The sequence below is a fragment of the Balaenoptera acutorostrata genome, chromosome 6 (assembly GCF_949987535.1).
Source record: "Balaenoptera acutorostrata chromosome 6, mBalAcu1.1, whole genome shotgun sequence".
Taxonomy (NCBI): Eukaryota; Metazoa; Chordata; class Mammalia; order Artiodactyla; family Balaenopteridae; genus Balaenoptera; species Balaenoptera acutorostrata.
Genome location: NC_080069.1, coordinates 66384620 through 66401147, shown reverse-complemented (window position 1 = coordinate 66401147; position 16528 = coordinate 66384620). Strand labels below are relative to the sequence as shown.

Sequence of the window (16528 nt, the reverse complement as noted above, 5' to 3'; positions counted from 1 at the left end):
GTATGTCAGCATTACTGAATCTCAGTCTCTCTGTCTTCCAAAGGTAAGGCACTGAATTGAAATTGCAAGGCTCAGGCTGTAAACACAGGACAATGAGATGCTTTACTGGTAGCTCACATCACTGTCCACTCTAATGAAATCCTCTCAAAGGACAAGAATGCATTATAACTTGTCTATGGAAAAAAATCGGCTTGATTCACAAAAGCCTGTCATGCAAGCTTTATCACTTACTTATTAAACAAGTAGTACCCTCAGTTAAAGCCATGAAAACTTTCAAAGACCAACCTTTTGGAGAGATTAGTACCATTTTAGATTACGTTTAGTAATGAGATAACTTGTATGATATATATTCCCTCAAATCAGCAGAAATAGAATCTGATGACCAATTTTTAATTGACATAATTTAAATAGACATTGTCACTTTAACGATTTCTGGCTCGACTTGGTTCCTTGATTAACCATTTGGGGTAAAATGGTAAAATTCCTTGCATTTATCATGGCACCGAGTTTTTCTGGAGCTAATAGCTCTCTGGAGATGTTGAATTATCTTGCCAGGTGATAAAGGCAGGGTAGCGAAAAAATAATTTTAATATTACACTGAAGAAAACAAATATAAACATGTACACACACAAATCCTTCATGTATTTCTAAAAGAAAAAAAAGAGTACAAATTATGGTTTGATGCTCTATTGTTTTGCATTCACTCTTTTATTAGGAGAAACTCATGTTAATGATATTTCATGACAATTTCAAAATGATGTTTAAGTTATCTCTGTCTGCTTCCATTAAACATTGGTATTTTATAGGGCTTAACTGAGAAAAAGAAGTTTACAGCAGTCTGAGATGCCTTTTGATGTAAGGGACAGCTTAACTGGTGTTTTGAAAGAATTCTGATTTGTTTTACTATCCCTATAGAAAAGACTATCTGAGACCCTGGTGCAATGAAGGCCAGGCTTCTGTAATAATAATGGCTGCAGACTGTATATACGGCAAATACCAAATCCTTACGTTAGGAACCTGATGGTAAACTACAGTCTCTTCAACACAGAATGTAAATGTGCTCAGCTGGTCAAAATTATAACTTAAAAATGTAAAAAATCACCCTCTTGGTTATATAGATAATTTGTGCCCATATTATTGAATACTTATAATGTTCTCAAATTTTCTGTTAAGTTTGAGTTTCTTCATACAATTAAAATTACATGAAATGTAATTTCTTTTATAAAAACCACAGCAGACTTGTTTAGCAAATTTGGACCATCTGATGAGAAATTCAGGTAGACTGATCAATTATGGACCAACTGAGTTGTAATAAAGCAAGTCCAGAAACTTAGCACTATCTTTCAATCCTGTTGTCACATTTAGGTTTTATAATAATGATAATAATGACAATACTGCTTTTCTTTGTTAACCAATTCCTAGGTGCCAGGCACCGTTCTCAGGAGACTAAACATGGCTTAGTTCATTTACTCATAAAAACTCTATGAAATAGGTTATCATTATCCCCAATTTTATAAATGAGGAAACTGAGGCAGACTAGAAAGTGACAATAGTGGATTCAATTGGTGAAATAAAATGAAATTACATGTGAGAGATTTTTTTCCAACCATATTTTCATTTACTTAATGGCTGCACAATATCAAAGAAACATAATTGCAACATTTAGGCTAAATTAATAATGTTAACTCTTTTAACTCAGTCTATACTTAAATATACAATTTTTGTGCATCTGCTTTCATTAACACAGATAAATGCGTACTTAGATGTCTTTTTCCTAGATTCTTTCAACATGTATTTTTAAAAATTCTGATGTAAATATTTAATATATACTTGAAAAGTCACTACATAGGTTATTGTTGATATGTAGTAATTTATGGGCCATTACTTAGAGAAGGACAAATGAAGTGCAGAAGAGCCGAAAAGCTTTTTGAAGTTGCTTAATCAGAAACATTTACCATCAGTTGTTTATGCAACTGTGTCCCCTCTTCTACTTCACTGATCAAACCCTACCTTGATTTTATTCATATTTCAGATGTAGGCAACTGTCATAATTCATCCGTGTCACTGTCATCCCTATGAGTACCTTTTGCTAGGGTTTCTTTAGAAGACTTCGAGGAAGTACTTTAACAGATTTTAGTGTTTTGGTGCCCCTTAGACCCGCTGCTGCCCTTCATGAAGGTCAAACCTGGAACATCAACCCTGCCCCTGCAGCTTGCTCTCATCTCTGTAGGACGCTCCCTGTGTTATACTTTAAATGGGTCAAGTGTGCTCAGATGACACTGAAGTGAGCCAGTATGTTGAGTTTAAAACCACAAATGACCACATTATTTTACAGCAAGCCTTTGAAGTACAATGCGATGAAAAGCCTATGATGTATTACAAGACCTTCCCTGAATTAAATGTAACTAACATTTTAGGAGTCATTCTGTCCAGAATTCATTTTGACCATCAACGTCTGCTCTGCCCAGTCTGACCTTGACAACTTAAGAGTTCCAGTCTATGAATTTATTATGTGAAGATTATCCCCAGACAAAGGATAAATGAGCTCAGAAGATAATATTGAGAGTGACTCTGTTTGGAAAGCCTCTTTCCATTTTTTATGGGCCTAGGTGTGAGGCGTACGTGTGAAAATCCCCTTAGGCCACCATTCTATTTGATGATGGGGTTTCAGCGATTTGAATTATAGGCCTTTCTAAAAAATCACTTGGTCAAATACATTTAAGAGAGGAACACGGCTTTGTCAAAGCTGGCAGTACCAAGCTACAGATAAAATTACTACAGTGCTTTTATTATCCATGGTAGAAAAAAAAAAAAAACCTGTCTGTAGGGATCATAAACTGGACGAGTAAGCACAAAGTGAGGCCACAGCCTCCTTTCATTTGTTCCCCTCCACAATAGTTACCAGATGTATTGGAGGTTTCCAGAAGATACATCAAGGGCTTTAGTTTTTTATCAGAAATAACTTTCATTTTCCAGTCACTGCATATCTTATTTCTTCCACCATTAATTCTACAATGTGGTCTCAATTATATCAGTAAGAAAAGTGGGAAAGAACCCATCCTGACCCCAAAATTTCGAATTAATAAATGTTCTTTATCAAACTATTATACAGATTAATGCACTACAATTTGTGGGATGATTAAAATGACCCTTTGTTATGGGAATCAGCAGCAGAGACCCATAGAATGTAATTGCAAGAAAGTTCAATGTCATATAGCTCTATACTTTAATCCATTAGAACTGATGTGCATTTTGGAGGTTAAAACCTAGCTGTAAAAGAGAATCAGCTTCCTATTACTTACTACCAAATGGCTCCACTTCTAAGGAAAGCTTTTTTTTTTCTTTTAAGTATTTGATGTCATTTTTGGCTTGGATGTTAATTCCTTGGAAACTTTTTTTTTTTTTTTAATAGGTAGAAAGATTCATAGATTTTACAAGCTGCCTTTGCATTTTAAATCCAATTCCAACTGAATTCTGCATTTCGGCTGAGAACTGATTAAAATAATAATGAATATGTCAGGATTAACTGATTAGTCAGTTGCAAGTAAAACATGCCTTTTTGCTTCAAAATGTTTAGAGACCAGCTCATCGGCTCGCATATTCAGATGTACTCCTCTGACATCATAAAAAATGATTTTGTTCCTTTATTTTCAGCAGAAAAAAAAGTAAAATTTATAACACAAATTACTCGACAGCATGATTGAAATGTGTCTCATTTTATACTCCTTCAGTGCTCATCTAATCACTAAACAGTGACACAAAAGCATAGTCCTAACCTTGAACTCATCTCCCTTTCTGAACTTGATCAAGTTGAACTCAGATAAATGAAGTGGTTGATGATGAAACATACTTCTAGGGATGACACATGTCTGTCAAAAGAAGCTAACAGCCCTGCTCTCGAGATCACAGTCTCCTTAGTGCAGACATGTATGAAATAAACATCACTTCCCTGTAATGCAGTTAGGGAATTTCTGCTTTTCCTTGCTTTGTCTGCACTAATTTGAGGGACAGAAAATACCTAAAAATAACAGGTTGGGTTATAAGATATAGAACATGTTGTAAAAAAATCCAATAAATTAAAATCTCGTATTTCCCCTAATGGGGGCCTTTTTTATTTGACTTCTGAACTGATTCAAACTAGAATCATGTTAAAATTGTGAAGTCTCTCCTGTGTAGTATTTCAAAATGTGAAGCCCAGCCATTAATCTGCTGTGGTCCTCTAGGGATCTGGCTTAACACTCTTGATCACAGTTTTCTCATCTAAACAGAAGTATGTCAAAATTAGATCTTGCTCTATATACTATGTATTTACTTTCAAAAAAAAAAAAAATGTTCTTTTTGCAAAAAAGAGTACCAAGATACCTATTGTTGTTGTGAGATTTTAGAAATTAATAGTATTTAGTATTTGCTCTGTTTTTTGTACCATATTTCTTGCTCAGTTCAAAATTCTGTGATTTGTTTTGTTTGCCCCTGAAGTTACATGCATTTTTGATTCTGATATCCAACAAAATATAGAATAAAGCAAATATGTGCTAACCAGCACAGTTCTGTCAGAAATTGGTCAAGAACACATAGCAGGTCAAGTGTTGAACTCTGGTGCAAATTGCAACTCAGCATTTTTAACAGCCTCAGCTACCACTGCACCGATGAAGTATATCTTGGATTTCATAGCAATGGTGATTAAGTCTTTGCTGACAATTCAGTTCACCTTCCACACCTCTGCATCATGTTTTACAAGGGGCACGGGGCAAAATATTAAAGCCAACAAAGATGAGATAGGTTGTAAGCTTTACAACAGCTTAATGTCTTTTAATTAAATCAAAAAGCTCTTTGTTGGGACCGCAAGAGGTTAACAGACCCATAGCCGTCTGAGTAGCCAGCTGACCAGCCAGCCATGTAGGAGTCAGCACCCAGATTAGATGCTGAAAGGTCTGCATAGAGAGGAGAGGTCTATTTTAAAAATTAAATAACTAATGAACGACACAGCCCAAAACACATAGTTACCTCATCTAATTCCATTTCATCTGGACTATCCCACGGCTTGATAAATTTCCCACGAGATTTCTTCAAAGGCACGATTATTATGTAGTAACCTCTGCACAAGAATAGATAGACAAAAATAAGGTTAGTTCGGAGGGAAAAGAAAATGGATATATCCTTAAATCTTCCACAGACCTGAAGATTGAGACTGAAGGCAAATTCTGGATATGGAGTGACTTGTCCATCAATGGTAAATAACCACCTGTTTGTTCAATTTTAAAAACAACATGGGTAGACATTTATGTGTGACTTCAGTGATCTTGTATGGTAATATCACCATGGTTGACTGACCTTTATTAGGTATCATAAACAGAGTGGAAATAGTTTGTTAGCACCCTGGTGCTGGACACATACAAGGTGGGTATATTGAAATCTACCACCACAGGCTGCTGAACCAAGAATTGTCTATGACATTAATTTATAAGACGATTTTTTTAAAGAAGATGTGTAATAAAAATTACTCTAAGCTCATACAAATGCCTACACGATGATGATGACAATGATTTTCTTTATACACCGTTAAAATACATTTTATTTGGATAAGAAATTAAAAGCATAAAAATTACTCATCATCTCACAATTATATAAAGATGTAAAGGTTCCCCTCTCTTTCTACCCATCAAATTGCAAACCTTCAGGTAGGCACTGCAGAAATTTGGAGACAGTCACTACCTAAGGGCTTTCAAAATAGGTCTCAGTATAATACCTCTATAGGAAGGGACAAAAGTAAGCGAGTCCTCACACTGAGAACGGTCAACTACAATTTATGTATAAAGGTTCCTTGTCCCCAAATAGATGTGGGTTATTTGTAAAGTTGTTTTGTCACTTCCGTATAGCGTATACTGTGCTCTTATATTCAGAGTCAGGGACTCTGCTCATACTGATTTTTGGTAGTAACTATACAAGGACTTTGAACATAAGGTATAATAATAGCCACCACATTAATCACTTCCTACTTTTCAGGTGTTATAGTAAATGCATAATCTCATTTTGCCCTCTCAAAAATCCTTTAAGGACAGGTAAGAGACAAAAAAGAAAGCTCCACAGGGACTGAATAATCGCTCAAGTTAAAACAGATAGTAAGGGGATACAAACCTATATATGTAGAGAGAGAGATATATCTCTTAACTATGGCAATAATCTGCTTTTGTTTCATTTACTCTGGATCGTAAAGCACTTTTATGGAAATTTATTGTGGAAATGAATACACACACACACACACACACACACACACACACACACACACACACACACACACACACACACACACACACACACCTACCTCTGCCTCTCAGAGGAAAGGTATGAGAACAGGATGGGTGCTATCAGGCTTGTATCACATTATATTACAGAGACTAATAGTACACACAGGAAGGCCTGTTTGTTCTTATCACAAAGCAAAACCTGTAATAAACTCAGCAAATCCTGTGTGAGAAAGAACTCTGTTTCCACAAACAGAGTCTGGAGCAGCTCTGTCCAGTACAGTAGCCGCTAGCCCCTTGTGGCTATCAAGCACTTGAGATGTGGCTAGTTTGAACTGACATGTGCTCTACCTGTAAAAGACACTGGATTTCAAAAACTTAGTATGAAAATAAATATAAAATATCTCAGCAATAATTTTTTAACAGTGATCACATGTTAAAATGATAATATTCTGGATATAATGCGTTTCGTAAAAAATGAAAGTAAAATTAATTACATCTGTTTCTTTGTACTTTTTACCATAGCTGCTAGAAAGTGTAATATTTCGCATGTGGCTCTCATTACATTTGTTGGGCAGGGCTGATCTGGAGTGTTCTGGTAAAGAATGTGGCATCTAGAGATATAACTGGCCCAGAATTTAGGATCTGCCACTAATGAGCTGTGTGATCCTGGGCTGATCATCTAACATCTCTGAATCTCAGTTGCATATACTGAAAATGAGAGTAAATAATATCAGACTTATTCTGGGGAAATAAAACAAATGAACACAAAGTGCTTAGCACAGTGTGTGTCACGTAGCACTTCACAGATGCCAGCTGCTACTGGCTGGTACTGACCATCATGGTGGGAGAGATGGATCTGAACACAGACACAGTAGGACACAGTGAAATTCCCTGAGATGTAGATGAAAGAACTTATCAAACTTTTTCCCCCCTGATCAAGAATTCAAGTCAAACCAGACAACTACAGCAGAATCCTCTCTCCATGGTGCTCTGAGCAACACATCAACAGGGTCACATCACTTAGCCATCCATTTTCTTTCCTACAAATAATGATGATGATCAAGGAGGGTAGGGAGAAGGAAGAGTGGAGGATGTGAGAGAGGCCAGTATCCTTTATGGTCCAGAGTAAGCTTCCTCCTCTTCCTGTCCTCCCACCACCTGAAGGGTTTGCCAAACAGGTCCATCATGTTAAACGAGCATGGAGAAGAATGACAGGGGCTGCAACCTAGCGCACAAAATAACACTGCAGATGGACTTGATAAACACACTTGTCAGGGAACCTCTTGCTTTTCACTACCAATTGCACAAAGTCAGGACAGCTTCTTTTTGCCAAAAGTAATGATACTGCACGTGATCAGGGAGCTCCCACTGTCCTTATTCAGAATCTTGTAAATCAAGGTTAAGCTGATGAATCCTATTAATTTTTCTTCTGCTTTCATACTTTGAGTTGCCATTCTTGTACATGAAAAAGGAATCCGTTCTTTCTTCTGCAGCACTCCCCGACTATTCATTTCATTTGTGGCTCAGATAAGAACTGAACAGCCTTCCCCATAGCAATTAATTAACAGTGTGGCTGGAGATCCATAACCTTTTCTCTCCACGATCACTAAAGCATTCATCTAGAGCAGCCAAAGCGGAGCCTTTCAAAGCAGCTCTCACCTATTGAAAGAAATGGGGTGTTGGGAATTTGGAACTCCTGGGTCCAAATCCATACATTTCAACTGTATTCTCTGCAACTATGACTTTGTAAAGAACCTCGTATTTGCCTTTCCTGAGGCCTAGCTTTCCCCTGAGGATACTGCTTTCTTTGCAGACTTCTCACGTGGCGGCTGTTAATTTATTCCTCTGCCCATGAACCTCAGGTTTAGGGTTTGGGTTTCTTTCCTGGTTCACTGTTGCTTCTTGCAGATATTTCTTCCTCCACCCTTTTGCTAAAATCACAATAAGCCCTCCTTTTGGAAGCTCGTACAATTCAGCTATGCTATGGTCTTCTCTTACTGATTTCTGCCATCTACCAACCTCTTCAGAATCTTTCCTTTGTGGAAGTTTTTGTTTTGTTTCGTTTTTCCCAGGGATAACAGTCTTTTTTTTCCTCCCAAACTCTGCCATCATTTTGGGTGACTTCAACCTTCAGAGGGCTGGCCCATGCACCACTCAGGGCTCTCAATTTCTTGAGCTCTTCTTTTCCAAAACCCACATCCTCCATTCTGCCTTAGCTAAAATCTGATAGCCTTTCTCTGTGCCTGAACCCAAGGAGCTGAATACAGCTTGAGAAATAATGCACAGGGTAGAATGATGCCATAAGTTCATATTGAGCAAACTCAAACAGGCCTTCAACACTGCCTGGCAATACAACCACAGCTTCTCTAGTTACCTAGTCGATCCAATCTTCACAATAAGTTTTTCACACTTTCTCCCCTGGCCTCAAATCTTGGACATACATGCCTCTCCACTAGAAGATGGCCTTTGCTCTTATATACAGAGAAAAGAAAAAGATTTAGACAAGCATTCCTTCATCGTCTAACGATCTACAAGCCTCCCTATACCTGAGTGCAAACCATAATCTTTCCTATCGGTACCGTAGAAGGGCTGACTACACTTTCCAGAGCCAATTACTTTTTCTTGAATTGGGTCCTGCATCTCACTCTCTTAGGATGTTTACCATATACTATACCCCTTGTCTCCCATATATCTCGATTTCTCCATCCTCGTTGGATTCTATCGATTAGCTTTCAATCCCTGGCAGGACAAAACAAACCACATTCTGCTCCAGTCATCACTTTCTCTCTCGCCTACCTCTTACTGCCCCAGTTCTGAGAAGAGCTGCGTGTTCCTGCTGTTCTCCATGTCTTTCCCTTCCATTCACTTCCCAGTCAGCTGTGCTCTAGCTCCTGCCTCATCTGCCCATCTCACCACCTTCACCTGGGTCGTCAGTATTGCATCAAAAGGAGAAATTTTCACTCTCTTCTTACTTGATCTTTTATCAGAATCTGAGTATTCATAACACCCTCCATGAAACATATTCAGTTCTTTCTCTGTATCCAACTCTCCTGGTTTTCTACTTAAATCTCTCACCATGATAACCTTATTTCTTTAGCAGGATGTATTACCTGCTACCCAGCTTTTCAACGGTGGAGTTCCTCAAGGATCTAGCCAAGGATTTGTCTTTACTTCCTCTTTTCTTCCCATGTGATCTCATTCCAGCTCAGGGAATCAGTTATCCCCTAGATGCAAATGATTTACAGATTCACATCTTCAGCCCAGAACGCTCCTCTGAACTCCACAAGTTTATCCCCTTCCAACTTTATGTCTCCATTTCTATGTCACAAAAGTACCTCAAATCTACTGTGGTTAAAATAAAACAAAAAATACGCCTCCAAAAGTAATCCTCTTCCAATATTGCACCATGATCCATTTTAGGGCACATGCTGTAAACCTAGGTGTTATCACTGACAATCTGCATTAACTCTCTCCCTCTCTCATACCCAAACTACCGCTAGGTCCTATTACTTCCAAACTATCTATAGTGCATTCACTTCTCCCCATCTCCACTGCCACCGCTCTGGCTTCATTCCATTGTCTCATGCCTGGGTTGCTCCTAACTTTGTCTCCTAATTTTCTCTCTCCATTGAGTTAAACTCCTTTAGTCCAGTCTCTGAAATTTTCACTTTGCAATAGAAAATTAATTGTAACATTTCCATTTTTAAAAATATTTCCATTGATCCTCATTTGTCTTAGAATAAAGACCAAAGGCATTATAAGACTCCGCAGGATCTTGCCTGAATCCATCTCTCTGTGCTCTCTGAGCTACGCCCTGGGGGGCTTTTAGTTTCTTGAATTGACTTGGTCCATTCTGTCTTTGATCATTCTGTACCATCTGTCTAGAACCTTCTGTCACTCCCAACAAATCCCAAGTTATCTTCTCTCTTTCCTCAAATAGCAACTCACTTTTTTACTTCCTAACTCAAACCTTCCCTGACCTCTGCTTAGACCAATGACCCCTATTACATGATCTCAATGAACCATTTTTAGTCCATAATTTTCTTATACGTTTAAGACATATTCCTATACTTAGAAACACATTCCTAAAGCAGGTACACATATAATTTCCCCGAATTTGCTAACGTTGCCATTTTATCACTGAGTTCTTTTTTCACTGAAAAGTGGAAGTGGGTGAAGCAGGTAACTCTTGGGGATTTATGCCTCTCCTAGATCAGGAAGTCAAAAACATTTTGAGGCCCTTCTCTTGCACTAGAACTTTCCAACTTGAAACCTCATCAAGCTTTTCTCTTTCCTCCAAACCAGCCTCATGACATGCCTAAATGTCTTTTAGTTACCAGCAAAGCGGTGATCCCAGTTCTAATCTCATGCGGTATTAGGTAAGGTAAGATGACTCTGTAAAGTGAGGAACTAACATATACCCTGCAAATTCATATCAACCAAATCATATGAACTGAAAGAACTTGCTTGAAATGCAAAAAAAAAAAAAAAAAAAAAAAAATTGCTTTTGGACATAGAGCAGCTTCCCATATGGGTAAAATTAAACTTTATACTCTGTTTGCCTGTCTAACTCAAGCCTGAAGTTTAGCCTTCAAATACCCTTTTCAACACAGACCTTCACTATTAAACTAATGGAAAATAAATAACTTGAGAATCAATATATCTGGAAAGCCCTCGACTACTTATAAAGTAAGCTGTGTTTTCCCAGTATATTAGATTTAATTAGATAAGTTAAATATAACCTTCAGAATTTTAATTATCCTATGTAAAGTTTTACTAATTTTATTTAATATGTTATCATCAAGGGGCCCAGTTCCATATAATTATCTGGGAAGGTGAGCTCTGGTCTTCGGGGCAGTCCCACTTCAAATTCTGGCAGGCTTTTTGTATTACCAGTCCATACTAGCATTCTCCAACTCATTATTTAACTGGGAGGTCAAAATTTGTCTCAGAGTTTAATGATGAATGTCATGCCTTGAATAATTTTTTGATTTTTTTTTTTCTTGGCTTTGGTCATTTGGGTATATATTGTTTAAATCAATTTAATTAACCACAGGAAAACCAAAGCAGGTTGAATGATCTTTCTAGTTTCTCTGTTTAAATTAAGGTTTCTAATCTTTTAAGCTATGTGTTGTCAGACAAGTTATTAATTGTCTTAAGCCTCATTTTCCTCATTTGTAAAATGGCAGATGATAATGCTGACTGTGGCTAGCCTCTCCCTTTCCCTCTCCTCTAAATTCTCATGACAATCTACTGATTTTATTGTTCCACATTTAACGTATTTTTCCATAATCTGTGGCCAAGTGCATGTACCTGATTCCTCTTGGTTCTAAGGTTTGTCTGGGGCAGTCCTATTGACATCTAATTGTTATGGACTTCTTAAATGTTTAGCAATTGTCCTAGGAAAAAATATCCTGGTTGGGTCAATCATTTTATGGTCACAGAGGCATGGTTGTGGTGCAACACATAGACTCTGGAGCCAGACTGCCTAAGTTCAAATCTTTCCTCTCTGGTTCTGCTATTGTGTTGCCAGGGCAAATTAGTATACCACCTTATAGCTTCGTCAGCTGTAAAATGAAGAGGACCGTTGGTGTGATAAAATGAAGAGGACCGTTGGTGTGAAGATTACAGCAGTCACTGTGTGCAGTGTCCTTTGAAGAACACCTAGTAAGTCCTCTGTCCCTATTAACTATTAGCAGTATCAACTCTATGATCTTGGCTGGGCCACTTAGTGTCTTTGGGCCTCACTTTACTCACCTGTAAAAGGGGAGACCACCTACCTCACAGGGTTATTGTGAGATTTAAGTGAAATGCTCTAATACCTTCAGTAAATTGTAAAGCTCTGTACAAATTTAAGCCTTTACCACTTCAATTAACAAACATATGATGCATGAATTAAACATTAAACAGCTTATACACACTGAGCTGCTAATAGTGGTGCATGTGTGTTATGAAACAACTTTGCTTCCAAGAATGTCTTTCTTTAAAAGAAAAAGTAGATAATAAATTTAAAATTTTCTAAAACACCCTTATTCTTCATTTCTATTTTTCATAAACATGAAAGGGTTGCTATGGAGTTAATTTACATTGGGTACCTTCTGGCAGCTTTTTCTCTGAGTACAATCTGTGTGGTGCTTTTTTTTCTTACCAACCAGAGTAAAACCCTGCTCTATAGAGTCACAGAAGTCCTCTTTGTCACCACAACTTGCTTCTGACGGATGGTGGCATTGCTAGAGTTTCTGACCAGCATTCTGCCCCCCTAAAAGTATTCAAAGAGAAGGTTGAAGCCCCACAAAATTCCTGATACTAGAACCTGCAGTACCAATGTGGCTGTTTCGTGAAAAATCTGGCCCTTCGCTGAGGGAGCTCCCAGCTTCTCCACACAAAAACCAAGTGTGAAATCACAGAAGCAAGGAGCTATGTCTGCATTATGTTTACAAGAGACAGATTTATTTTCAGATGGTGAGGAGTTTGGAGGTGGGGATCAAGACCTCTCAATTATCGTGGCCGGAAATGAGGAAAGCCTGGTGTCTGTTGATAAACAAAACAGCCCTTCAATCATCAAAATTGTATTTTGACAGAAAAACAAATTGGAAGCATCTTTGTAGCTAGCTTTCACCTAAATACAAGTTAGCAACCCACCCCAGAGCTCTGGAATCGAGTCTGTTTTCTCCCCTCATTTCTCCCTTACAATACTTAACAAAAAGCTCCACTCTAATTTCTGAACTGCAGGCGGCACCGCAGGGCACACAGCTTCTTGTCATATTTGACGATGCCACATGAACCAACCTAGAAGACTGGGTGGGTAACTTTACGCTATTATCCCTTTAAAAAACATAGTGAATATGAATTATGTAGGGATTTTTGCTAACAGGAGATTTGCTTTTCATTTCTTATGGTTCTTATACTTTTCCCTAGTTTTGTCTTTTGCTCTTGTCTTTTCCCCAGAGTGTTTAGAATATATTTCTGGGAATCTTTACTTCATTTCTAGAACAGAGTTTTTTCCATAATGGTTTGCTTTCTTTTTCTGTTTTGTAATAGTCTCTGATCTTTGTTACCAAAGTTTTATCCCTTTTCTTTGACTCCCATGTCAAATATTACAAAGAAGAAGTACATAAATAAAACAAAGAAAAACTGAACAAGCTAAAGAAAAATACTAAGAGAGAGACTATATTCTGCAATATTCTCAATTCATTCAGAAGTTGGAAAATGAAAAAGAAGTCTATCGCCAATGGACTAAAATGTCATTTCCCAATAATGTCTAAGACAGTCTATCAAGCTAATTTGGTAAATAGCCATTCAAATCTTTTTTTTAATATATAAAGAAAAGTTTCGAAATCTAATAGTAAAAACTACAGATTATGTGACACTATTTTCATCTTTTATCTACTCTTTCCCTGAATAGACAGTACATGTTTTTAATAGACTCAATTTATAGCCCATATAAATTATATGGACTGTTCCTTCATTGTTTGCAACTATTTTACCTTCTCTAAATCTTTCTCATCATTCAACACTTATTAGATATCAGCTCCTTCTGGATATCTCCCTTGACATCCAAGTTGGGCTAGAATTCTACAGTATTTATGTTTCTACAGTACCTGGCAGTACTTGCTCCATTATATTCTTATTATCTATTTCCTGTATCTGTTTTCCCACTGTAAGGTAGGGCTTTATCTCAATCATCTTTCTATTTCCAGACCTAGTGCTGGCAGTAGAGTATGTCTAGAGTACATGTTTGTTGGATGCCAGCTGAAAAGTCTTAATGGATGGGTAAGATGTGGACGAATAACAAGTGCTAGTCTTTGTCTTGCTTGTGCAATATCACATGTGCTGTCCTCTGCCTGAAACAGCGTCTCCCCACCCCCACTCCCGTGGACCAGCTTATTGTGATTCTTTAAGCCTCAGCTTAGATGTTGCTTTTTTTCAGGGCCTCTTCCCTGAACTACTAAACTGGGGTTGGGAGCTCCTCCTGTGGCCTCCCCTATCCAACTAACTTTTGGTATCACAGGACTCCACTCCACCTGACTCTCTACTTGTCCAAATTCCCCAATTACCTACACTATGTAAGAGCCATGAGAAAGTCAGCATTCTCTCCACTGAATTCCTGCAACATTGTCTGGCACTATAGTGGGAGATCAAACAATATCCATAGAATATTTAAACAATAGAAAAATAAAATCTCCCTTTCATACTAAATTTTGTTGGAATCAAAATCACACTAATAGTCCATTCTTCTTTTTAGTTTTCTAAATGATAGAAACAGAAGAGTGGACAAAAATGGAGACTAATACAAATGGAGACTGATTTCACTGATACCTCATGTAAAATGTACACAAAATTAAACTCATTAATTTCCTCCTGATCTTTCATCCTTCAGGATGAATGGCAGCATCATTTATTTTGTCATCCAAGCTCAGACCTCAGAGTCATCTATGACATTTTCCTCTGCCTTGATCCCTCCATTAAGACAGCTGCCAATTCCTACTGCTCTGTCTGCCTCTGCATCCCATTTCCACCATCACCATCTCACTTCAGAATCTTGTTACTTGCCTAGAGTCAACTAACTGCACAATGACTGCCCAAAACTTTTCTCTGTGGTGCTCCAATCCTTCCGACATGCCTTCGGGAGCCATCTTCCCTAAGAACTTTCCTAAATTATGTCACCAGATTGCTACTAAATGTAAAGGCTCCAACCATCCATAAATTATGTATAAATGCCTCTGCTTGACCTTCAAACCTTTCATAGCAAGTTTCATCCAAACTTGATCATGTGGAATAGAAGAAATGACAAAGGGTTTAGTCTTATCCCAAGCCAGGAGCACAGTTCCTAACATGCAGCAGACACACAATAAATATTTCCTAAAATGGAAAAGATGGAAACTTGGGTATTACACAGATGATATCATGCCGCTCTCCTGCATAAAGTCCTCTCATGGATTGTCACTATCTACAGGATACAGTTCCAACTTCTGAGCACAACTGGGCTCTTGTATACCTGCCTCTCACTACTCTTGCCCTGGCTCTCTGAGCACGTGCCCTACGGAATCACTTGCTTCCTTTACTAATGAGCCTTTGCATACGATTTCCTCCCTCTGATTTTTTTGCATGCCTCTTATTTGTCCTTCAAGATTAAATTCAGAAACTTTCTTGACCCATTTCATTCTGGATTAGCTACTGTTAAGGTAGAGTATGACTCTATCGCTAGCACGTATTACATCTGTCTATTTCTCTGTATTCCTCACTCTATGGTAAACTCTTTGAAGACAGGGACACCATCCTCCTTTTTTGTTCTCCAGGGTCTACCACAGTACTCATACTTAATATACTTTGGTGAAAACACTTTTTTTCTTCTACTGGCTACCATCAACTGGCTATACACAACCAACAAACTACTTAATTGACTGGATTTAATTTCCACTTCAGGCCCATTGGCCTCTACACTGTGCTCCATCCAAACCAGAAAAAATTACATTTTCTAGCTTTCATGTTTCTTCTAATGTCATTCTGAACTTTAACTTGTTGAAATTTCTCCCATCTTTCAGCACACATGTAAAACAGCAGTGTCTTATACTGTTTTTTTTGTATCCAATTTCCTAAAGTTTCTTTTAGCATTGTAGTATTTTCTAAGAATTCCTCACAATTACAATAACATTCGCCAAATATCAGTTATTCAACTATTCACATCATTCTATACACTACGACGTAAACTTCTTTATGGTAAGGTTCATGTTCTATTTGTCTCTCCTAAATTATATCATTTCTGGAACGTAAAAAAACACTCTCATTAATGTTAAAGTGGTGAGAATCTGTGTCACAATGAACTCTCGAACACAATGCAACAGAACTTGAATAACAAAACTGTGAGCCTGTGCGGAAGACTCTCACTCTACATACAGCAATATAGTCTTTTATGACCACATATTCCCGAGATTTAACCTTTTTTTTCTTGCTTACATGCATTTCTATCCTTCAGCCCTAACCTTCGATCAACTTACTTTATATTCTCATTTGCAGGTACTTCGGGCAGTTGCACGGTAATCATGCCATCCAAGTTGGTCTTCCCAATGAAGGCAGGCTTGGTACGTAGAACATCTGGTGCAGTCTTTGCGGTTACCCTGTGCTGCAGCCCCCCAGCACTGTTGCCACGATTTGTCAGCACAAATGAATATGACTTCTCAGGCTTCAGGTTGACAATTAACTTCTGGGTAGCTCGGCCATCCACTTCTTCTACCATTTTCCCATCATCATAAAGAATCTAGAGAGATACAACCAATCAAAGA

The 16528-nt window shown here is 37.9% G+C and overlaps 1 protein-coding gene across 16 annotated transcripts in view; it reads right to left on the bottom strand.

Annotated features, from left to right (window-relative positions):
- The window catches only part of PTPRD (protein tyrosine phosphatase receptor type D), a 530039-nt gene that overhangs the window by 139049 nt on the left and 374462 nt on the right, over positions 1-16528 (bottom strand). For all 16 annotated transcript variants that reach the window (XM_057548419.1, XM_057548421.1, XM_057548420.1 and 13 more), the window contains 2 exons: positions 16244-16503; positions 5005-5095 (listed from right to left, as the gene is read on the bottom strand). In XM_057548419.1, the coding sequence (XP_057404402.1) occupies positions 5005-5095; positions 16244-16503 (351 nt within the window). The remainder of the gene's footprint in view (positions 1-5004; positions 5096-16243; positions 16504-16528) is intronic.